This window comes from Hylobates moloch, unplaced genomic scaffold (assembly GCF_009828535.3).
Source record: "Hylobates moloch isolate HMO894 unplaced genomic scaffold, HMol_V3 SCAFFOLD_11, whole genome shotgun sequence".
Classification (NCBI taxonomy): domain Eukaryota; kingdom Metazoa; phylum Chordata; class Mammalia; order Primates; family Hylobatidae; genus Hylobates; species Hylobates moloch.
The window spans coordinates 48570703-48594899 of NW_026652286.1; the positions used below are offsets into that span (position 1 = coordinate 48570703).

Below are 24197 nucleotides of genomic sequence, written 5' to 3' on the forward strand. Positions count from 1 at the left end.
AGCATATTATCAGTGATAGTAATATTTTCTGAATCCATTTGCTAAGATGGACTTTATCATTCTGTATTGACTATGAGTCAATTATCTGCTGGTTACACTTGGTTGATGCTGATTCTCCAATCATTTCTTTTGGTCTGCAGTTTTTTGAGCAATACTGGCCTTTTTTGCATTCGAGGTATACAAGATATATTTTCAAAGAGGGCAGATAAAATGTTTAGTATGAGTTGGTGCAGAAAGGGACATGAACAGTAGAAGTCTGTATATACATAATCCCAAGTTATCCTTTGAAATTGTTAGTCCTTTCCTAAGAGAGCTGTAAACCAATTAGTACTTCCCGAACATGCCATTTCATTAGTTAAATCTTTAGGGTTTTTTTTTTTTTTTTTTTTTTTTTGAGATGGAGTTTCACTCGTTGCCCAGACTAGAGTGCAGTGGCGCGATCTCGGCTCCTGGGTTCAAGCGATTCTCCTGCCTCAGCCTCCTGAGTAGCCGGTATTACAGGCACGCGCCACCATGCCCAGCTGATTTTTTGTGTTTTTAGTAGCGACAGGGTTTCATCATGTTGGCCAGGCTGGTCTTGAACTCCTGACCTCAAGTAATCCACCTGCCTCGGCCTCCCAAAGTGCTGGGATTATAGGCGTGAGCCACTGCGTCCGGCCGAATCTTCAGTTTTTATTCTAAGAATGGGACATAAGTTTGCGTCTTCTGTTTTTATTCTATTAGGTTGGTGCAAAAGCAGTTGCCATTACTTTTAATGGCAAAACTGCAATTATTTTGCACCAACCTGATATATCTTTCATTGTATATTACTTTTTAAAATATTCTATAACAGAAAATTTCACAATTTAGAATAGGCATAGTTGACTATAAGGAAGATTTTTATAATCTGTTTGCCCCTCCCCTTATCGCCTTGTATAGCTGTTTACTACATTCTTACAAAGACTAGGTCTGGGAATATATATGCTGTGATTTAAAGAGAAAGGGATTAAAATGTTGGTTAGTCTCAGGTCATGCTGATTTTCAAAGTATATGAGAATATTCCTACTTATTAGGAATGTAAGTACTACATAGTTTATTTTTCTGTTACATTGTTGCTTTTGTAGTTTTTAGCCACTTTTTTCTTTTTAAAGTAACCTTTTCTTTTGATATAATTTCAAAATTACAGAACAGTTGCAAGAATAGTAAAAAGAACTCCTGTGTATACTCTTTACCTAGATTCACTACTTATTTACATTTTGCCCCATTTGCTTTGTTGTTGATTCTCTGCCTTCCTTCTGCTGTGTGTGTGTATATTTTTAAAATTTCTTAACCATGTGAGAGTAAGTTGAGCTAACATGTTTCTTATATTTACCTACATTTGTAGGCCTATATTTCTTAATGATTCTTCTCTTTATGACTAAGATACAATTATCAAAGTCAAGAAATTTAATGTTGTAATAATTATCTAATTTACAATCCATATTCAAATATTGTTAATTAGCTAATAATGTTCTTTATGGTTTTCACCTGTCCTCAGTAAAATTCAGGTTGACACATTGCATTTAGCTGCATTTAACTGTGATGGTTTTTTAATTCTCTTTAACCTGGAATAGGTCCTCAGCCTTTCTTTGTATTTCTTGACTTTGATATTTGAAGAGTGTAGGTCAGTTACTTTGTATAATATTCTTCAGTTTGGTTTTGTCTGATGTTTCCTCATGATTCGATTCATCAGGAATTCCACAGATAGGATGTTATATCCTCAGTTTTATCAGGAGAAACATGATGTCAGTTTGTCCCAGCATAGATGATGTTAACATTGATCACGTGGTTAAGATGATGTCTTCTAGTTTTCTCCACTATAAAGTTAACATGTTTCCCTTTGAGATTAATAGTAATTTGTAGGAAGGTACATGATATAAATATCATGTTCCTCATCAAACACTTGTCCAGTAGTTTTAGCATCCATAGATGATTTTCCGAAGTTCATTATTCTTTGCACATTTAATAGTTGGCATTCTACTCTAAGGAAAAATCAATCTTTTATTGACTTCAGGGCCTTTTTCTGGTGACTTCTGCTACACAAGTCCTGGAATAAGGACAACATATGCCAAGAGAATGCCTTGATTCCACTTGTGGTTTCTGAACTTCACCTACTGTCCTCCACCCCCAAGGAAGAGAAATTTTTATTTCTCAACTATCTCCTTATAGGCTAGAATATCATCACCCTATTTTGAGACTTTCCTTGATCACCCTGAGAGGATTCATTCTTCTATGTTAGGCTTCCAATATTGCTTTGTACATCAGCTCTTTTAACATTGACCATTTTATTTTGTATGTTGTGTTTGTTTGTGTGTTATAATTGTTTTCTTTTCCACTAGGCTACTAGCTTCTCAAGCTTAAGGATCATATTCATCTTCATACATATCTGGTATTTATCCAAAGAGTTCAGTTAGGACTGAGAAGGTACTCAGTAAAAGTTTCACCGAATGAACAAATAGCAGAGCAGCAACCATAATAACTGTGGCACTGGGTTAAGCTGAAGCCTTATAAACTCATTTTTGTTGCCTGAGTTTTTTTTTTTTTTTTCTGGAGTTCCCCCTAACCTTGTGAGTGGGCCTTTTAAGTAGTAAGTAGTATACACCTAGATATGGATAGATAGCTAGGTGACCAAACCTAATGGATTAAGGCCATCCTCGCCTATGTCACTTACTGAAGATCAGGTCATATGTCATATCGTTCCTGTGCTTTTCTTCCTAAATGGGCTTTTTCCCCTTTCTCATTTGGGAATGGGGTAGCCTAGAACGTATTTGGGAATGGGTTCCAGATTTTTTTTAAAACACATATTAAAGATTATTTATATTATGCTTTGTTTCCAAAAGGTTTTAAGGTGGATTAAAATATAAGATTATATTAAGTGAAATGGAAGAAAACAAGGAGACAAAACCAAGGGCAGAGATTTATAATGGAATAAGGCATGAGTCAAATACAAAAATGTGTCTTGTAAAGACATTGCTTTGAGTAAGTCATAACTCAGTTTCTAGAATGATTTCTTTCTGAAGTTTCATGATCTCAGTATGTCAAGGTGAGGGTGGGGATAAATCCAGGTTGAGCAGAAACATACTTATTGCAGAACTTTTCAGAGCAATTATGTGCTAATATGTATATGAAAGATTAAGAGTGGAAGATACAATATAAAATGTTCCCCAACTTTTTTGACCATGGAACTCTTATTTTGCAGAACATCTTGAGGAACAAATGTTCTCTGGAACATTTTGGGCCTTGCTGTCTAGGCAATTAAATACTGTGAAGTCCTTGAGCTTTATGACAGTGCTTCAGAGGGAAGGTATATATTGCATCGTAAAAGGGATATAGATATCTTAGGTTTAGTTTAGAAGCAATGATTTAGATGTGTAAGGTATTTGGAATCACTTTGTATGAGCTGAGCAATAGTTGGTGGAGACGGGATTTATCATGAAGAAGAGAAGATGGGGGTGGGTTGGGTTGGTGGGGACATAGGAGCTTTTGTCAGTTATCTTCAGGACTGTGATGTGGAAGAAGGAAAAGAATTGGTCTTTGTGGATACAGGAACAGACGCTAGAAGTGCTAAGTAGAAGTCACAAGACCTGTTTCTACTCAATATGAAAAAACTTTCTGATTGTCATAACTGTGCAGAGTTGTAAGGAAAGTGTCTTAGAAAGTAGTGAGTACTTTGGTGCTGGAGTTCTCAGACCCGTGGGAATATTGTGAAGATTATAGTATAAGATTGATGGCAGCATTAAACAAACTTTAAGATGCCTTCTAACGGAGAAGTCTTAAGATTCTATGAAAGTATGATCTAGGCCATTTATAATAGAGACATAGGAGATATTCTTCCATAGAGATGTCTGAGTCTGCCTTTGAGTATAATGTTAAAGTGTATATCTCTAGTATCTAACTTGTAGTAGGTATCCAATAAATACTTCTTCAGTGCAGAAAGACATATGAGGGACAGGCTGCCATCTGCAAGAGACGCAGGAAGTCTAGATGAATGCACACTGCATAAGCACATGTTACTGGTGCAAGCTCCTGATTTCCTAGTCATTGCATTCCATGACTTGATAGACAGTAGATTCATTTAGGTCTAAGCATAAGCCAAAAGTAGGAGAGAGAATCATTTAAAGATGAGTTTTCACATAGGTTCACACACTCATCTTGTGTCACAGGGTTGCTATGGTGATACTTATGATGGTCAGCTGCTCTTTCTGAGTATAGACAGAAAGAGATGTAGCAATCTCTCTAGTACCTACGAGGTGATGTTGTTTGGGATAATGGTCTTTGATAGATGCTCTCCTATGGAAATTTGTTTTCCCTTTTTACTCTCTCTTTCTACCTTATTTCTATAAACACAGTCCCTGCCTTTTTGTGGATATTCAGTGTGTCTTGTAGGGTTGGGTTGCAAAGTCATTCTTTGCCTACATCATTATGAAAATTTCTTAAGTTTGAGAGCTTAAGTTATATAAAAGCAATGGTTTCATAATATAATCAATTCTCTTAAGTTTAAATTCTACATATCTACTTAAAATGAATAAAAGCTGCTCTATGCTTCACATGGCATTTGATATTGCGGGATAGCATCCAGTCTTCTGTATTTCTGGGGAAGTTTAATGGAAAATTATATATCTTTAGTGTGGCATATATTCTACCTGGTGTTTTGGGGAGGAAAATTTAGTTTGCTTATGGTAATTAAAAATTCTAGATCTATTGTATATTGATTTTGTTTTTTTCAGGAAGACTGTTGGAAGAGTTGTTCCCCTTGCCCCAACATTTTTCAACAACTTTGTGGCTTTAAAAAATATAAGGTTCACAGAAGGTTAAATGTTTATTATGTTTATTCTTGTTTTGGGGGGCTACTTGAATTCTTTTCATTCTTCTGTGATGCTTTCACTGACCATCCCAATTCAAACCAGCCTCTTGCTTTCTATTTGTCTTGTTTGCCCTAATCATTTGATATTTGCCCCAAGCTACAAAGCCATATATCTTTATTTGATGTTTCCACCATTATAATCTGAATTTAGAAGAAGGAATCATGCCTTTATATCCTCCACAATTTCCTCTATGGTGTCTTGGACAAAGGAGTTTAGGAAGTTTGTAATAGTCTAGTCCAACTTGCTTATTTTATAGGTGGAAAACTGAAAAAATAACTTGTTGCTTGATTTGATGCACATTTAGTATTTATATGTGTACCTGTATAGCATGAATATAATAAGCCTCGGATTAGGGCTGTAATTTATTTTGAAACTAACAAAGGGTCTTAGAATTGAGAACTTCCAAGCTACAATAGCAACAATAATAACATTTCTATTGGCCTTCCTAGTTTATAAAGCTCATTTCCATGTATCATTTCATTGCATACTCAGAAATCCTATGAGGAAGAGAGGTAATTTTATTCCCATTTTAGAAGTAGTGAAATTAAGACCCAAAGAATCAACTTGCTAATAATTGATATAGTTGGGGCTATAATCCATGACTTTGAGGTCCAGATGTTACACTTGTCCTGTTATATCATGCTGGTTCTAGGTCATCTGTCTTTTCTTGCTGGCAGTGAACAGGATTTCCTTCAGTAATTCAGCCATCCAATAAGTGTTGACAGAATGCTCAGGCTGTAATACAACACATATTTTCAGGTGCATTGGAGAAAATAAGACTCCTACAGCATTTTGTTCTTACTATACACAAACATGCACTCACCTACACATATGCATATCTATTTATAATAGCAATTATCACATTGAATTGTAATTTGTCTTTTTACATGTTCGTCTCCCCAACCAGATTATGTGCTTCTTGAGCATCCTCTGATTATTCTATGAGCTCCTTTATGTCTTCAATGCCGTATCTAGATTCTGGCACATAAGTGTCCAGTTTATTGTGGAATCAATGAATGAGTGAATGAATAAGTGAATTCAGAAGTGAAAGACATTATGCCTTCTAGGGGCTTATAGTCTTCTTGGGGAGATAAAGCATGAAGTTTACAATAAATAGAAAGATAAGCAAACAGACAAAAAAATTGTTTTTTTTTTTTTAAGAGAAACTTTGTTTATAGGGTTTGTTTTTTTTTAACTAATATAAAACAGATTCCCAGCCTGTAGTTCATGTAATTGCTTCCCGGCGTCAGGATTGGTCAGAACATGAGATTGCAATGGAGACTAGCCCTACCATAATTTATCAGGATGTATCCAGTGAATCACAATCAGCTACTTCAACAATCAAAGCTCTGTTAGAACTCCAACAGACAACAGGTATGAATTCACATGCTCAATTGAATGAAGCATGTTTTCTCTAGAGACGGGTTGTGCTAAAATACTACCACTGTTATTATTATTACTATTATGTATTATTATTATTGCTATTATTTGAGCACATTTCCCCCCTCTGGACTTGTCTATAATCATTGGTACAGTCTGGTTTACTTGTGAGTTCAGTAAGATGTGCACAGGAATATTGAAGTACAGATAGACTATCTGTAGAAAAGAGAAAAAAAATTGACAGCTCTGTCTTCTTTGTCTCTTGCTTAAAATGGACAGTCCTATTGTTTCTTAGCACTAGAAAGGAGTAGTTCTATCACTTCTAAGCACAAGGCTAGATACAGTACAGTTGCCAATTGCATTGAAGAATAGCAGGAGGCAGACTGAAGGGCCTTGCCATCCTCCTTTATATTGGTAGAGCACAAAACACCTTTAGTGGCCCTTGCTAACATTCTGATTTGTTTTAATTTTATCTTCAGACTTATTTCTTTGAATAGTATAGGTTAGCCACTTGAGCTGTCATGCAAAGTTGTCCTCATATAACTAGATCCTATAAGTATTTCTAATTACTAAATATCTTTGATAAACTCTAGAACAAACCTGTGGAAGTTATACTGGCTTTTCCTTTATAATAGGTCAAAGATTTTCAGAGTATTTAAATGACCTTAGCAATTACGTCTTCCAAACCTTTCATTTTATGGATAAGTAAAATGAGATTTAGAGAGGTTATCCAGTTGATTAGTGGCAGAGTGAGACTCATCTTTTGGTTCCTAGTTCAATGTCCTCTCTACTTGTAGGGTGACTTTTGTATTTTTGTTGTTGTTGTTGTTATTTTACTTACTTTGTTTAATTGTTTTGATTTTTGTCAGGTTATGTACTCAGTGGGTATGAACATTCAGTGGACTTAGTTACTGGTTACCGTTTATTGTAACTTCCACCTTGTTTGATCCAAAGATTACTAGCATTTAATGTAAGTCTTTGGTTAATCCTTCTGTTGGTGTTATTTTTGACCTTAGGGATTTCTTCAGTTCTTTGTCGTTGACATGCTGAGCCATTTCTCTTAATGCCTTATAGAGTGAGGACTTTGAACGCATAGATTTTGTAGAAAAGTTGATAACAAGGTAGAAAATGAATCTATTAATGGAAATCATTCTTGATTCCAGACTGTTATATCAGACATTTTTCTAGAAACAGAGAAGCCATTTTTTTCTAACAATGAAAATTTGTATTCTTTAAAAGTTGTTGAAGACATTGTAACATTCCTTTGGAGATATCTTGAATTTTTAATAGCTCAAATTAAACTGGTCACTGTGTTGTGCTATTCTGGGTAGATGTGTCCTAGAGCAAATCATGTTATGTACTGCTTATTCACCCTTTGTTTTTAGGTTGATGAACTCAAGACCACAGGGAATACCTTGAAGAAGGGTATAGGAAATACCTTAAGGAGAGTGTACAAGATAAAAATTCAGTTGTTCGGCTTAGAGATAAAAAGGAGATGATTTTTGTGTTATTGTATGTGAGTCCTTTTTACTAGGCTGCTGAGTATGGTTATGCAAGTTGTGCACTAAACAGCCATACATAGCAATCTGCTTTTTTCTTTTCAATTCACTGTCTACTTAGTCACTGCCAGTGTGGCACCCCAGAGGTCTGGTTCATTATTCCTGTGGACAACTCTGGTTTTGGTACTTGTTTGTAATAAAAGTTAACTTTTCCCCTGACTTTTTTATGCAGTAAAGGAAAAATTGGAATCTAAACCAAGACAACCCACTATTGACCTCAGTCAAATGGCAGTGCCTATTCAGATGACCCAGGAAAAGAGACATTCTCCTGAGAGTCCATCAATTGCTGTGGTAGAGTCAGAACTAGTAGCTGAATACATCACTACTGGTAGGTGTCCTCTTAAAACATAGTATTAAGGTAGGAGAACTACCTTTCTGGATTTCATGGGATGATTGTGTGGGAGAGAATATATTCTTTATATTTTTAGCCTTTTTCCTCTTTGTTTTCAGAGCAAATTCACACCATCCTTGGGATTTACCCTGTCTTTAATGACTAGGAAAAAAAAAATAGGATGTTACAAAGTTTGTAGGTAATACAAAACTACAAGTCAGCCGTAAATAACAACTGTGAATATACAGCAACAGTTGTAGGGAGAGGATAAAATATCTTTTGTCTAAGAATGAGTTTTGTTTGTTTTTTGTTTGTTTGTTTTGAGACAGGGTCTCACGCCCATCGCTCAGGCTGGAGTGCAGTGGCGCAATCATGACTCACTGCAGCCTCAACTTCCTGGGCTCAGGTGATCCTCCTGCCTCAGCCTCCTGAGTAGCTGGGACTACAGGTGTGTGCCACTATGCCTGGTTAATTTTTTGTATTTTTACTAGAGATGGGGTTTCGCCATGTTGCCCGGGCTGGTCTTGAATTCCTGGGCTCAAGAGATCCGTCCACCTTGGCCTCCCAAAGTGCTAGAATTACAGGCATGAGCCACTGCGCCTGGCCTAGAATAAGTATTTTTATGCATCTAGAGTTTTTAGTTTTGTGGGAAGGTGGGTCAAGGGGGAAAGAAGAAATAAAATCCGGTCCTTTTAATATTTTTCAAAAAGTAGAAAACCTTAGCCAGGTGCAGTGGCTCACGCCTGTAATCCCAGCATTTTGGGAGGCCAAGGTGGGCAGATTGCTTGAGGTCAGGAGTTTGAGACCAGCCTGGCCAACATAGTGAAACCCCGTCTTTACTAAAACTACAAAAATTAGCCGGGTGTGGTGACACTTGCCTGTAGTCCCAGCTACTCGGGAGGCTGAGGCATGAGAATCCCTTGAATCCGGGAGGCGGAGGTTGCAGTGAGCTGAGACTGTGCCACTGCACTCCAGCCTGGGTGTCAGAGGGAGACCCTGTCTCAAAATAAAAACAAAAACAAGCCAAAAAAACCCTTAAATCCATGTAAATACTTACAAGTTCTGGTGGAAAGCAGATTAGGTATTTGTTTAAAATGTGGTCTGGCAGCAAAACACTGAGATTTTTAGATGGCATATATAGAGAAATAAAACAAGATAGATTATTTCTCTCCTATTCTGATTAGACCACACCTGGAATACTGCTTTCTCTTTTGAACACTTTATTACCTTGAAATTTGAAATAGTTCAGAGAGCAGTAATGTGAATAATTAAAGGGTTTAAGAGAGATGACTTATGAGGCAATATGTAGAGGACTCCTTTCTTAAGTTTTCTTGAGCAGTGATTAAAGGAGAACATAAACTTACAGATATTGAAGGACATAAATACCAAAAAGAAAAGGAATTCTTTGGCATCATTTTAGGAGATAATATTATTAAAGACTAATGGGTTAAAATTGCCAAAGGGGAAAATCCAGGTAAGATATGGAAAGCCATCTAGAATCTTTCTTTAGAGATATTTAGCAAAAAGCTAATTAAAGCAGAGGCCAGTATTCTGGGGAACGTAAATAACCTCTGGGGGTAGACTAGATTCTTGCATGGTGAACAGATAAAAAGACCTATGATTTCTTCCCTTACTTATCCTTTCAGAACGCACTGATGAGGGGACAGAGGTTGCTTTTCCCCTTCTAGGTAAGTGGTGTGCATCCATTTGTAGTATCACTGAAGGTAAAAGATGATTGTTTTGGGGGGAACCACTTAAATGGATGCGCTCTACTCTCATCTGGTAGAGGAAAGGTAAGCTCCACTTAGTGAAAAGAAGAGAGATTTTTCTTTTGTAGAATAGTGGAATTCTTTCTCAGAAATGAGCATTTTGACAGTGGAAAAAAGAGTTCTTTAAAATAATAAAAATGACTGCTTTATGGTGTTTATATGGCCCAGTTAAGGTCACTTCAGCTATTTTCCAGGTGTTTATTCTGTGACCTTCTTCCATAATCTCCACCCATGATATCCACAGCCATATTGAGCATTTTCTTTGACTTAAAAACCAGCTGCTTGGCCTGCCCTTTGTATCATTCTGCAGTGGGTGCTAGTTCTCTCTAACTTTCCTGAAGTTATTACCGTGGAGAATTACCGTGAAGTAATTTATAGTTGAAGGATAATTATTTTTAAATAGACTTAGTTGATCTTTTTAAAATCCATTTCACTTCTTAATAAAAAAATGCTTAATGTAATAATTATGAAGATTAATATGGGTGGTAGAAGTGTTCCATATAATCTGATAATTTCATCTGAAATGTATTTTTTATTTTCACATGTCATTCATTTCTGATGCTTTCGTTTAAAAACCATTAATTTGCTTAATTTTAATATTATAATTTGTTTTTTCTACTCAGTCATATTGTAAATTACTTCAGTCATTGTTGTTTTAGTGTAAACCTTGACTATCTTTTTTTCGGTTATGTTGAGCACATATGGAAGATTTTATTAACTCACATAATTTAACATGTGCATACAAAGCATACTGTGAAATATTGTAAGATACTACAGAACATTTATAAAAGAATACTGGTGATGCTGCCTATAATCTCAAATCACATGTAGATATACGTATAGCAACAATAGAAACACCGCATTTGTGAATATAGATAGAATATGTCATAAAAAATAAAGCCTATTTATATTTCACTGGATAGTTTTAAAGTTAGTCCTTATAATACATAAATGGCGTTTTTACATTGATTTCCATAGTGATCATCTTACTCTTGAACACCCCACTATGACTTTTCTAAGCAGGAAATCAGTGCTATTTGAAATTATAGATCGGGGTATATGAACATTAGAATCATGGATTATTGAGAGTTTCAATAATCCCAAAAGCCTTAGCTAATTTACAGATATGTTGTATTTTTATCTGTTTCTAATTCAAAGGGTTAATTTCCCAATAATCATATATGCATTTTTAAAGCTCTGTGGACTGTGTAAAAAGTTGAAGTTGAGGCCAAGTGTGGTGGCTCATGCCTGTAATCCCAGCACTTTGGGAGGCCGAGGTGGGTGGATCACTTGAGGCCAGGATTTCAAGACCAGCTTGGCCATCATGGCAAAACCCTGACTCTACTAAAAAATACAAAAATTAGCCTGGCGTGGTGGTGCACACATGTAATCCCAGCTACTCAGGAGGCTGAGGCATGAGAGTAACTTGAACCTGGGAGGCGGAAGTTGCAGTGAACAGAGATTGTGCCATTGCACTCCAGCCTGGGTAACAGAGCAAGACTGAGTCTCAAAAATAAATAAATAAATGAATGAATAAAAAGTTGAAGTTGAAGCTGGTAAAATTTGATAGATGGTTACTTCATGGGACCTTTGTAGCAATAGAATAAGGAGCAGGGATGTTTCCTATACTGCACTCTTACCCGTTTGTGCCAGGTGAGCTAAATTTGAGGTGATAGAACAGATTTTTCTATTATTTTGTTAACTCTTTATATTTGTTTAGTACTTTAAGGACAATTTTTCAGTCTGTTACTTCATTTGGTCCTCTTCTAGGTAGAAACATCAAGCTTTTATTATCTCATTAAAATAAAATCAATCAAACAAAACAAAACCTCTTAAGTTTTAGAGGCTAATAGAGGATGATTAGCCTTCTTCAAATTCACTTGGCTGTTTGATGGTAGAACAGGACAGGATCCAAGTGTGATTCTTGATTCAGTTTATTTTCTGCATTATCACCCAGACCTTTAGATTTTTAGGAACTGTAAGGTTGTGAGACAGAATCACTTAATACAAAGGAGTGAATGCTACTAATGTTTTTATTGCATGTGGAACTGAGACCAAGAGATTAAAGAATGTGTATTGCCTTACTTTCCTTAAAGATATTATTTTGGGATTACAGAAATTGATTACTGCTTTGTTACCTTAATGGGATGAAAGTCATTGGAGAAAGTGAGTACAGCTCATGGGAGGATGCAACTTTAAGGGGTTTGTTCCTCCTTTGTGATAAGAGTTTTCACAGTGCTTCCATATACATTTCTCATCTCATCCTTATAATAGCTCTGTTATTCCCATTTTGCAGATGAGGAAACAGTCTCAGAGAAGATAAGAGACTTTCTTAGAGTCACACAGCTCATAGATGGGCAGACTGTGGTCTTCTGCCTCCTAGTTCACAATACTACACTTTCTTTCTGTGATACAAGCTCACAGACATTTGTTTAAAATGACTACTGGTTACAGATGCTGTGGTGATTTCTGGAGAAATATCATCACCTCCTCTATTTTCAGTCAGCCATCGCTCCCAGCCCCAACAGCCTTCCCAGCCCCAGCGGACCCTGCTCCAGCATGTGGCTCAGTCACAGACCGCAACACAGACTTCGGTGGTGGTGAAGTCCATCCCAGCATCTTCCCCTGGAGCAATCACCCACATTATGCAGCAGGTTGTATCTCTTCTTTTTCTTCCTATCTTCTGTAACTACCCATGCTTGAAATAAGATTCAGTGTCATCTTGTATTTTAAAAGGAGAAATAACTGGAATGTAGAGTGTTTGTGTAATTCTTTTCTAAGAAATGAGTAAAGGAAATGAATTAAGAGTCTTAACACCAGAAAATAATTCTGAAACAGTATTCTTAAATCTGTGAACTCTTACCATTTCAAAAGGGTGAGAATGTCTAGATGAATCTAATGACATCAGGATTGGTCACTGTTTTTGTGTATTTTACTGTGGAAGAATGTATCATCGAGGTAAATAAGATTTTCAAATGAAATAACATTTGGCTTGTTTAGCTGTTTGCTGCTGGGTTTGTGGTTTTTTTTTTTTTTTTTTTGCTTTTATAATGAATCCTCATAATAACATGAATAAGGAGGAAAATAAATATTTGATTTTTTTTAACTATACGTGGTCATTTACAGAGGAAGAGATGCAACAGAAAGTTGAGAATATAAATCTAATGTAAAACAGGACATCTGGTATTAAGGGAAATGGGGAAAAGGAAAAATATGTTGATAGGTTGATTTTGTGTCAGATACTGTGCTTTGAGCTTTAAGTAAATTGTTTGATTCTTACTATGATCTTGCAAGGTGGGTGTGTTATCCCTCTTTTACAAGTGAGGAAACTTTTATGCTCACTTCAGTAAGAAAGTAAGAAACTTGCTGTAGGTGGCAGAGCCAGGATTTAAACCCAAAGTGAACTGCCTCTGTTAAATAGTTATATCATGGATATCAGATTAAAGCATGACTTACCATTAGTAGTCACGTAGGTCACCATCACTCACATGATGATGAATCTAACTGTAGGCAAACTACTGGAAAGAAAGGCAACGGAGAATGTTAAATTGAAAGCCTGTATGTGCAAAGTCATTATGATATAGGGGGGAGTCACAACTGAATCTCAAAATTTTATAGTTTAGGATTTAAGTGTAGCATATGATAAGGCGGTAGGGAGGATGGGGATAGGGTGGATCTTGCTATGTCACTGAGGGAAGCCAACTGGCTGGAGGTTTTGTTGGGCAGCAGGTCTCAGCCTGGAGTCCGGCCCTCACCTGGCAGCTCGTGATATTGACCTTTCTCCAGACACCTAGAGAGGTCTGACAGGCTGGCCCTAACCATGTCACTCAAGTTGATGCCTCCTCACAACACTTAGCACTGACACTGGGCACTTTGCCTTTCTGCTGACAGGAGTGCTCTTGTCCCCTCGTCAGTCGCCTTCTGTCCTGGGAGCCAGGGCTCTGGGATCTGAGCAAAGGGGCGAGGAATGCTAGTCGAGAGGTGCTCCATGCAGACCTTGGTGAAGCCTGAAGAATGATCTTCACCCATGCAGGGGGCTCTCTGCGGGGACTGGGACAGGCACGGGTCTCAGACAGTCTTCCTGACCTTCCAGATAGCACTGGACCTGCACACAGCCACGGTGGGCTTCTCTGAACCTTGGCTTTTCTTGGGACCTCATGGCTTGGTTACTTACCGCTTTTAGACAGGTTAACATCATGAATAGGCCGGACGGCTGTTTCTTGAGCCAGGGAGCCTTTCTCTTCTTTTTCCGTGTTAGGTTGTGCTTGCAGGGCCATCTTATTCTTCTAATCCGTGAGTTCTGGACCCTTTAAGACTTTTCTTATAGTAGTAAGTAGACCAGTTTTTGAAGCACTTACGTCTGAGAGTTGAAATTGCAAGTTTCAGTAGAAAGCTCCTTGAGGTTTCTAGGCCTTTCCAGGTTCTTCTGAAAATTTTTGAGTGAATCTCGTAAGTCTTTTTCAGTTAAGAGGAAAATGTAGCAATGTAGATGTTTTTCTTATTTCATTCTTACTTTGTGCCTTTTTTACTTAGGCATTAAGCAGTCACACTGCTTTTACCAAACACAGCGAGGAACTTGGAACTGAGGAGGGCGAGGTTGAAGAGATGGACACTTTAGACCCTCAGACAGGTCTGTTTTACCGGTCTGCCCTGACTCAGTCACAGTCAGCTAAACAGCAGAAACTTAGCCAGCCCCCGCTGGAACAGACTCAGCTGCAAGTGAAAACTCTGCAGTGCTTCCAGACTAAACAGAAGCAGACCATCCATCTGCAGGCAGACCAGCTCCAGCACAAACTCCCGCAAATGCCCCAGCTTTCCATCAGGCATCAAAAACTCACCCCTCTCCAGCAAGAACAAGCACAGCCCAAGCCAGATGTACAGCACACACAGCATCCCATGGTGGCCAAAGACAGGCAGCTTCCTACCTTAATGGCACAGCCCCCGCAAACCGTAGTACAGGTGCTTGCAGTGAAAACCACGCAGCAGCTCCCTAAACTGCAGCAGGCTCCGAACCAACCAAAAATCTACGTGCAACCCCAAACCCCCCAGAGCCAAATGTCGCTCCCAGCTTCGTCAGAGAAACAGACGGCAAGCCAGGTAACGGAATATTGATAGCATGTAAAGTTAAACTTCTCTGTTCACGGAAAAAAAAAATGAGAACATCACGACCCTATCATGATATCAGTGCTTTCTCCTGGCAAGAGGAAACCCAAAAGCCTCATTACGCTGGTATTACTTTGCCCCATCAGAAGGTTGACATTAGGGAAGAAATGCACGCATTAATATGTAGGAAGAAAAAAAAGCATAGCAGTCAGAACTTGATTTTCCAGGCAGTTTTTATTGAAATCACTTCAGCATTAACCAACAGTGCATAGAAGCGATATCCCTAAATTATTTTTAGTTTTTGGTATAAAATATTTATTTCCATGCCTGTAAACTCTGATTTCTGTGGTAACAGTGCTAAGTAAACTACAGTCTTTTAAGGAACTTCATTGAACATCTTTCTTTGTAGTTTATATCGTAGCCATCTAGTTAAATTTATTTTTTAGATTTATCTTCTAGATTACAGAGGAATTATTGGTGGATAATTAAAAGCAAAATTATGTTAGCAAAACCAGTGGCTCTGGAGTGATGTATATGTATGTATATATTATAAATACATATATATAGGATATGTTTGTATACATGTATTTTGAAGCAAAAGATTGGAAAAAATCTTCTTTTTATTTTAAAAAGCAGAAGATTGTATGAAATAATTTGAGCCAGGTTAAAGGTGTACTGTTTAGGGCTGTAAATCCCAAAGGAAAACTAGGCTGCTAAGACTATTTTTTTCTTTATTGCTATAAACCTTGGCTGGCTGAACAAAGGTTCTTTCAACCCCTCCTCTTTCTCTAGGTTTTGTAAAAGTAACCAGATCCTTCCTTTCCAGCCCTTTTTTTAAAACAGCAAGCTTCAAAACTGTCTTCCTAGTATAGCGCACAAATGTTTCTTTTGCCATATTGTCTGGGGTGTTTGATTAGATTTTCTCAAAGAGATGTAGCTATAACACACACAACCCCAATTTATTTTCAGGTGGAGCAGCCAATTATAACCCAAGGATCCTCTGTTACAAAGATAACTTTTGAGGGGCGCCAGCCTCCCACAGTTACAAAGATAACTGGTGGCAGTTCTGTGCCTAAGCTGACATCACCAGTTACAAGCATATCTCCCATTCAGGCCTCTGAGAAGACAGCAGTGTCTGACATTTTGAAAATGTCTTTGATGGAAGCTCAGATTGATACAAATGTAGAACATATGATAGTGGATCCCCCAAAGAAGGCTCTTGCCACTAGCATGCTCACTGGTGAAGCAGGATCATTACCCTCCACCCACATGGTGGTGGCAGGGATGGCGAATTCCACTCCCCAGCAACAGAAATGTAGAGAGTCCTGTTCGAGTCCATCCACTGTTGGCTCTTCCCTAACAACAAGGAAAATTGATCCACCAGCAGTGCCTGCGACAGGCCAGTTCATGCGTATTCAGAATGTAGGCCAAAAGAAAGCTGAAGAGAGTCCAGCAGAAATTATCATCCAGGTAAGAATTGGAAGGAAAATGAGAAATCTTGGGCATCTTGGGGGTTGTGGGTTTGTTTGATATGTTTTTGACTTGTCACAGGAAGAATCAAGCCAAGACAGCAGAAAGACATAGATATTATCTTTGAGATGGTGTTTGACAAATTTGGTTTAACACCTATTACAAAAATACAAATTTATTTATTTTCTGGAAGAGAATCAGAAAATTGGTGGACATTGTCACCCAGCACACTGTAAAGGCAATAAAGAGCCCATGTGTCAGTTTGATTTTGTAAGATACAAGCTATACTTGCCAATGTGTTCACTCATTAAGTCAACCCAGAAGATAGGAAGTTTCTGGGTTCAAATTTTGTATTCCTCAATTTTTGCTCAAAAAATTCTGGAATGTAACTGGATTGCCCTTCTATTTCAAGTTAATTTGGGGGACCTTTTTCTTGGAAAAACAGTTCTTGTTCTTGATCCAAATTTATGACTCAGGACAATCAAACCTCAACTGCAATGTCTGGAGAGACATGTTCTAAGGTGATATTTCTAAATAATGTTTATATTTAATTGGGGACTAACCATGAACTTTACTGTTTAATTCAATTATTGTTATTAAAAAATCTTGTTTGGTTACTGTCATGCCTTGGTAAGTACAGGCTAATTAACACAGTAGAATTATTCATTGATAATAGATGGTACCTCACATTCCCTTGATTCTAAAAATCATCTCTTGTCATGCATAATAGGTCAAGACTAAAGAATTACTGAATCCAGGCTACCCCTTAGAAGTTGTATTTTATCTCCCTCTCTCCTTGCAAGGTATCAGGTTGTTTTCTTGACATTTGTCATTCTTTGCTAACAGATATATAGCTTGGAAGGTATCAGAATAGCACATTTTAGTTAATTGAGAATTTGGATTTATTGAAATGTGAGTAGCCTAGGATTTACCATCAATTCATTATGGTAAACTTTCTCTTTGCCATGATCCCAAGCTATGGGAGAATGCAAATTGACCAATAAGGCAAGTAGAAATGGCCATTGAATTATTAAAATTACTTGTTTCCCTTTGTAAAAACAAATGTAAATGAAGTAAATATTTCCTGACAAAAGGATTTGTGATTTTTTTGTATTTTCTCCTGAAGAGGTAAGGTGTGGTGGAAAAGGAATGGTTTTCTGGCTTTGCCATTCATTGTATGATTTTGGGCAAGGCTATTTAACGTCATTTTGCCTTGGATTTCTCATCAGTAAAATGGGAATCAGTAATGCCTACTTTACAGGATTGATACAAGGATTACACAAAATCAAGCACCTAGCACAGTACGTGGCTCATAGTGGTTGTCTAACAGATGGTAACTATTACTGTTTTTACCAAAATTATCATGCCTACTGGGGGCTTAGATTCCTATACTTAATAAATTAAAAATCATTTTGAACAGCTTATTTCGGAATTATTTTTCTGCACTTTATAAACAGGAGTGAAAATGTAATTTGCTTCATGTATCAAGGATGATAGTTAATGGATAGGTTCTTTACAGAATTCGCAGCCAGCTTTTAGCATGTCCCATGTGCTAGGTGTGCTATGTCAGAGGTAAGGACAGCAGAGTGATTAACAACCACACTTTTGGAGTCAGAGATCCCTAGATGTGATTTCTACCTGTATCCGTTATGTAACAGCACTGTGGGTTTGGGCAACAGAACTAACCTATGTATCTCTCTTTCTTTACCTATGAAGTGGAAACGTTAACATCTACTTCACAGGGTTGATTTGAGGATTAAGTGAGAAAATTTATATAAAGCACCTTAGTCAAGTGTCTGTGTAGAGCAATGCTCAATAAAGATAGCTCCTATTATTGTACTCATTATTAATATATTGTTAGAGCATTTTCAGGTCTTATTAGTTATGTTTAGCTTTGATCTGAAGTATTGATTTACTGAGTCTGTAAAGTGCTTTGATTCTTGAAGAATGCTCTATAAAAATTCAACATGTCTGATATTAAATGCTTTGAATGAAAAGCATTGCTCTTTGTGGACAGTCTGTATTTTATTCATTGGTTAGTTCGTTCATTCATTCATTTATTCCACATATATGTTTAACTACTGTGTTCCAGGCACAATGCTAAGTGCTGAGAATAGGGAAGTAAACAAGATGTATCTTCTATTATAAAAGAAGTCTATATATGTGGAATTCATAGACTTTTAGAACTGCAACGATCTTCACAGTGTATCCTCCAACTATCTTATTTTACAAAAGATTAATGTGGGGCTCAAAGAAGTAGAGTGACTTACTCAGAGGCCCACAGCAAGCCAGAGACAGAGCTGAACTAAAATCCAGGCCTCTTGACCTTGTCTAGTAGTCTTACACAATTATCAGGTATGTGGAAAAAAGGAGCAGAAACAAACAAACAGAACTTCGTGACTCCAGAATCAGTGTGTAGACATCTTGCATTATTTTCTTGATAGTGTAATTTATATTTTCCCCAGTAAAGGGTTATTTTGGTCAGGTATGTTTGCAAAGTGCTGATACTCAACTTTGATCTGGGGTTTTTAATGTTAAAAATGTATATTTATTCATCAAGTGTTTATTGAGCCTCTGCTGTGTGCCAGGCCCTGTTCAAAGCTCTGGGCATCTAGCAATGAGTAAGATAGTCAAGATCTGTGCTCTGTCCACATTCTCTTGGAGCTTACATTTTAAGAGTAAGAAACAATTTAACAGATGATAAATGCAATGAACAAAAATGTAACAGAATGTAATAGAGATGGGGGTGGGATGAACCCACTACTTTTGGGTTGGTGGTCATGGAAGGAAAGCTTTTCCAAGCATTTGAACCAAGTTGCAGATGACAGGGCAGAGCCAACCATGCCATGATTTGGAGGAAGAATATTCCAGGAAGAGAGGAAGGACTAGTACAAAAGCACTAAGGTACAAGTGAGTTTGGCATGAGGCTGGTAGCCATGGTAGGGTGTTTGGTTGTATATAGCACGTACAATAGGAAACAGTTTTAGAGTTTTAAACAAGAGTATGACATGAACTGATAAACCTTTTTAAAGGATGTCTAATAAAGAGGAAAAAGAATCTGATAAGGCAGTATACCTATGACATTTACTTACCCAGAGGTCTACAGCAAGTGTTCTTCTACTGGTACTCCTCTTGCAGATAATAAAGGGCAAAATTAGGCTACATTTACATTTACATTTGCTTAATAATCAAATGAAAGCTTCATTCAAAGTTCTTCTCTTGAATTAGGCAATAGATTTGGGCCTCCTTTGTTAGAAGAGGCACCATAAAGGAGTGGAAAGATTGCTTTCAGTTGTACAAGATTTGGATTTGAATCTTGGCATTAACCCTGACCAACTGTGTGACTTTGGTTAAGTCATCTACCCTCTCAGTTTCCTCATTTGTAAATGGGAATAATAATTTCCTTATAGTGCTGTCACAGGGATTTAGCAGAATATGATGGGATTTAGTGAATATGATGTGTGAAAGCACCTTGCACAGTGCCTGGCATGTAGTAGTTGTCCAGTTGTCCAAAAAATGTCAGTTTTCTTTTTTTTTTTTTTCTTGGTATTGTTGGGGAAGTTATTCTGCTACCTTTTCTTACCATAAAGATTCTCCTGTGTCTTCTCTTCCAGGCTATTCCTCAGTATGCTATTCCTTGTCACTCCAGCTCCAATGTGGTGGTGGAACCCAGTGGGCTTCTTGAGCTAAACAACTTCACTAGTCAACAGCTGGATGATGAGGAGACAGCAATGGAGCAGGACATAGACAGTAGCACGGAGGATGGAACTGAACCCAGCCCTTCTCAGAGCTCTGCTGAACGGTCCTAGTGTTTGGACACAATAGTGCACTTTAAAACCTGCTTGGTTACCAAGTGTCCAGGGAAACCCTTGTATTTTGATGACTAAAAAGAGCACTTTGCCCGTACTTAGGCTGTGGACCCTAAAACAGCAGTGTTTCAACAAGATATTGCTGCAGGAGCAGCTTTTTAAAACAAGATAAAACTCACAGGGGAATGTACTTTTTAAAAAAAAAATGAAAAAGGAAAAAAAAAAGCTGCACATTTACAGTGACTTAAGACCTGGTCTTCTTTCTCTGTTGGATCGTGGCCGGTGAAGAAGTTTTGTCTTGCAGTGGAAAGAGACTTCCTGTGAATGTTTCTCAACTGGTTTCTACTGAGTAAAATACCATCTAAAAGGAGAATGTGAATAGTTGTATTTTGAAATGATGTGTCAGGAAAAGTTTTTTAAAAACTTGTATGTTTTTGCAAATCCCTGGAAGTGTTGAATTGGTTAAAATTTTACATTTGCTCAGTTCATAATTAGTTTATAAACACCTAGAATAATACTGGCATTAAAGAATCCTTGTTGGATGGTAGAAATCAGATCCCTAACCAGTGGGAAGTACTTTTTGGGTGGCTTGTGCATTCTTATCAGTTGTGTGCTAATTTATTGTATTGTTCCTTTGTGCTCTAAGCAGCACACTTGCCTTCTATTTATTTAAGTGTAAACATTTCAAAGCAGGCCGTACTCCTTCTGACAAATTTCTTGTAAACCAGGATTGCCTACGCTTTCCACTGTCGTCGTCTCCCCACTTTCTCTCTTCCTTTAAGAAAACTTACTAAAAAATGTTTCATTGTGAAGCAGAGGAAAAGAAACATTTTCAGACCTAAAGGAAATGTTCGGTCATGTTAAGAAAACAAATTATTCATTCATATGATGCTTTCTTAACGTTGAAATTGCACATTCACATTGGACTGAGACTTTGAAAATAACTTTTACATACTTTTGTTTAAGCCCCTTTGAAATGTATAAAAAGTTCATTTACAGTTCTAAATGTAATGTTTTTAAACCTTCTATCTTTTTAGGACACAGTTTGTTTAAGCAATATGTTTTGGTCTTGTGATCGCTGTCTGTCACAAGTAGAGTGAAAGGGGTAAGGGGGTGGGAGGGTAAGAGTTTTGACAAGTTGTGGCAAAGGAAACTATACTTTTCATTTTAAAAAATGTAAATAGAAAAGTTTTTAACGGTTTTATATAGATTTCACTATAAATAAGCATTTTAAGACTGACAAATGTTGAACTGTACATACATTTATCAGCATAACTGCCCAGTTTTTTTGGTGCTGAAGTACTGTAAGTAGAATTCATCAACAGTCTCCTAATTTTTGCATCTACATCTGGGGGGAAAAAAAAGCTGTGATACTATAGTTAATAAATTCCCACTAGAGTGACACTGAAGATTTAAACACAAGCATTCATAAGATGCACTGATCTCTGGTGGTTGTCACTAGTTCTGCTAGGTGATAATGATTTACCCATAGATGGAGCTGTTGGATATTATTTTATTGTACAAATTCATGTTTAAAAAACTTTGTGACTGTTTCTAGTTAAGTAATTTTTTAACGTTTCTTGGGTCATAGACTTCTTTGGTAAACTTTGAACTCTCACCAAAAAGATACACATGCAACATGTTAAATACATGTTAGACTTTGCATACAATTTTAGGGGCTCATGGGCCTCTAAGCCTATCCATGTATTCCAGGTTAAGCCCTCTGTTATGGTCAATCCATTACTTACAGATTAAGTTTTTATAAAATAAAGTATCTTTTAAATATTCATGGATCAAGTAACGAGCAAACTTGAATAAAGTTATGTTCTACATATTTTGGCAGCATAGCATACCTGTGTCCCTTGAGAATTTAGCCTTCATATGTTTCTGCAATTGGAATGGCCAATAAAAGTGCCATCATCTACATTTTTTAAAAAAATTGTGAATATTAAGAAATTATCAAGTGAAATTTAAAATTTTTCTTTTAAAGGTGCTAATTCCAAATAGAGCATGCATTCATTTATTTATTCAACAAATATTAATTGAGCATCTTCTGTATGACAGGTAGTATTCCGTGCACTGGGGATACCATAGTGAACAAACAGGAAGTCCTATCCTTATGAAGTTTATAAACAGGGCTTCCTGCTCATGAAATGGATACAAGGAATGAAGATAGGAGAAAATAAGAACAATACTTAGGTTTTTTTATTAAGTGGATAGATGATGATGCCATATATGGATTTTCAGACATCCCTTTACTGAAAGTCTTAGCATTATATCTATTAGTATTCCACATTTAAGTACATAATTTAAAAGTAATTTAAAGTCATCTCTTTGAAGGATATTAACAAATTACAATGCAAATGCTATAGAATTTTTAGAATCCTAACAACTATTAGTCAGTGATAAGAAAAATCCATTTGGTTTAAAGTAAACTTTAATAAGTGCCTAGTATTGCAGATGCAGTTTATGGTGAACTTAGAGGATTAAAAACCAAAGGGGGCTTCATTGAGATATTCACATGCCATAAACTCACCCATTTAAAGTATACTGTTTAATGGTTTTAGTATATTCACAGAGTTGGGCAACCCATTACTACAATCAATTTGAGAACATTTTCGTTCATCACAAAAGAAATCCTGAACTGAAACCACCACCACCGTCACTCCAGCCCTGGGTGGCCACTCATCTACTTTCTGCCTCTTATGGATGTGCCGTAAGAAATGTGGACTTTTCATATAAATGAGATTATATAATATGTGGTCTTTTGTGACTTCTTTCACATAGCGTATTTTAGCGTATTTTCAAGGTTCATCCATGTTGTAGAATGTGTCAGTACTACATTTCTTTTTATGGCCATTCCATTGTGTGAAATATATCACATTTTGTTTATCCATTTATCAGTTGATGGATATTTACATTGTTTACACTTTTGGGCTATTATGAATGATGCTGCTAGGAACATTTGTGTACAAGTTTTACGTATTTTCAGTTCTTATGGGTATATACCTAGGAGTGAAATTGCTGGGTCATACAGTGACTGTTTAACCTTCTGAGCAAGTGCCAGACTCTTTTCCACAGGGACTGCATATCAGCAGTCTATAAGAGTTTCAGTTTCTCCACATCCTTGCCAACACTTGCTGCTATTTGTCTTTTTGATTACAGTCATCCTCATGTATGAATCGTAAAGTGGTACCCCATTGTGGTTCTAATTTCCATTCCTCTGATGGCTAATGATGAGCATCTTTTCATGTGTATATTGGCCATTCGTGTAGTTTTGGAGAAATACCTATTCAGCTTCCCATTTTCCATTTATGGAAAATAATTTTCCAATTATTTTCTTTTTCTCATTTTAAATTGAGAATTTTTGAAGTATAGGAAATACTACTAGTCTTAGGAGAAAAGTAATGTTTATCACCCTTAAAATCCTAGGTTAGGTTCTAGTTCTGCTTCTCTAATGTAACAAATTGCTTAGCAGTATTAAAACAGTATAGCTTCATAATTGAAAACTTGCTTTTAATTACATTTCTTTGTGAGGTTCTCACAGTAGCCTGCCAAGGTAGGAGACTTAGTACAAAGGAAATAGTAGTCAGGCGGTCTGGATTTGACCCTTAGACTCTTCTGTGTATTGATCATGTGAATTTTAGCAAGTCACATTTCCTCTCCAAGTCAGTTTCTCCATAATAAAAGTGAGTATTTCTAACCCCATGGGATTATTATGAAGACAAGGTGAAACAGTACATGTAAAAATGCCAGTGAGAGTCAGGTGCTCAGTATTTTTTGAGTCCAGTAATTACACCACTCCTACTTTATAAATAGAAAACTGAGGGTTCAAAGAAGTTAAATAATGTACTAAAACTCAGATTAAATGCTATTGACACCATGCTGAGCCA

At 36.9% G+C, this 24197-nt stretch overlaps 1 protein-coding gene across 13 annotated transcripts in view; it reads left to right on the top strand.

The window, feature by feature from the left end:
• EMSY (EMSY transcriptional repressor, BRCA2 interacting) overlaps nucleotides 1-22089 on the top strand; it is a 108267-nt gene extending 86178 nt beyond the window's left edge. For 6 of the 13 annotated variants that reach the window (XM_032166966.2, XM_032166967.2, XM_032166973.2 and 3 more), the window contains 7 exons: nucleotides 6093-6257; nucleotides 7995-8150; nucleotides 9800-9841; nucleotides 12425-12576; nucleotides 14456-15019; nucleotides 15995-16495; nucleotides 20110-22089. In XM_032166966.2, coding sequence (XP_032022857.1) covers nucleotides 6093-6257; nucleotides 7995-8150; nucleotides 9800-9841; nucleotides 12425-12576; nucleotides 14456-15019; nucleotides 15995-16495; nucleotides 20110-20304 — 1775 coding nt within the window. In that variant the 3' untranslated portion in view covers nucleotides 20305-22089. Of the gene's footprint in view, nucleotides 1-6092; nucleotides 6258-7994; nucleotides 8151-9799; nucleotides 9842-12424; nucleotides 12577-14455; nucleotides 15020-15994; nucleotides 16496-17225; nucleotides 17299-20109 lie in introns of all 13 variants that reach the window. The other 7 variants (XM_032166969.2, XM_032166976.2, XM_032166978.2 and 4 more) reach the window with 5 other exon arrangements.
• Nucleotides 22090-24197: the final 2108 nt, after the last annotated feature.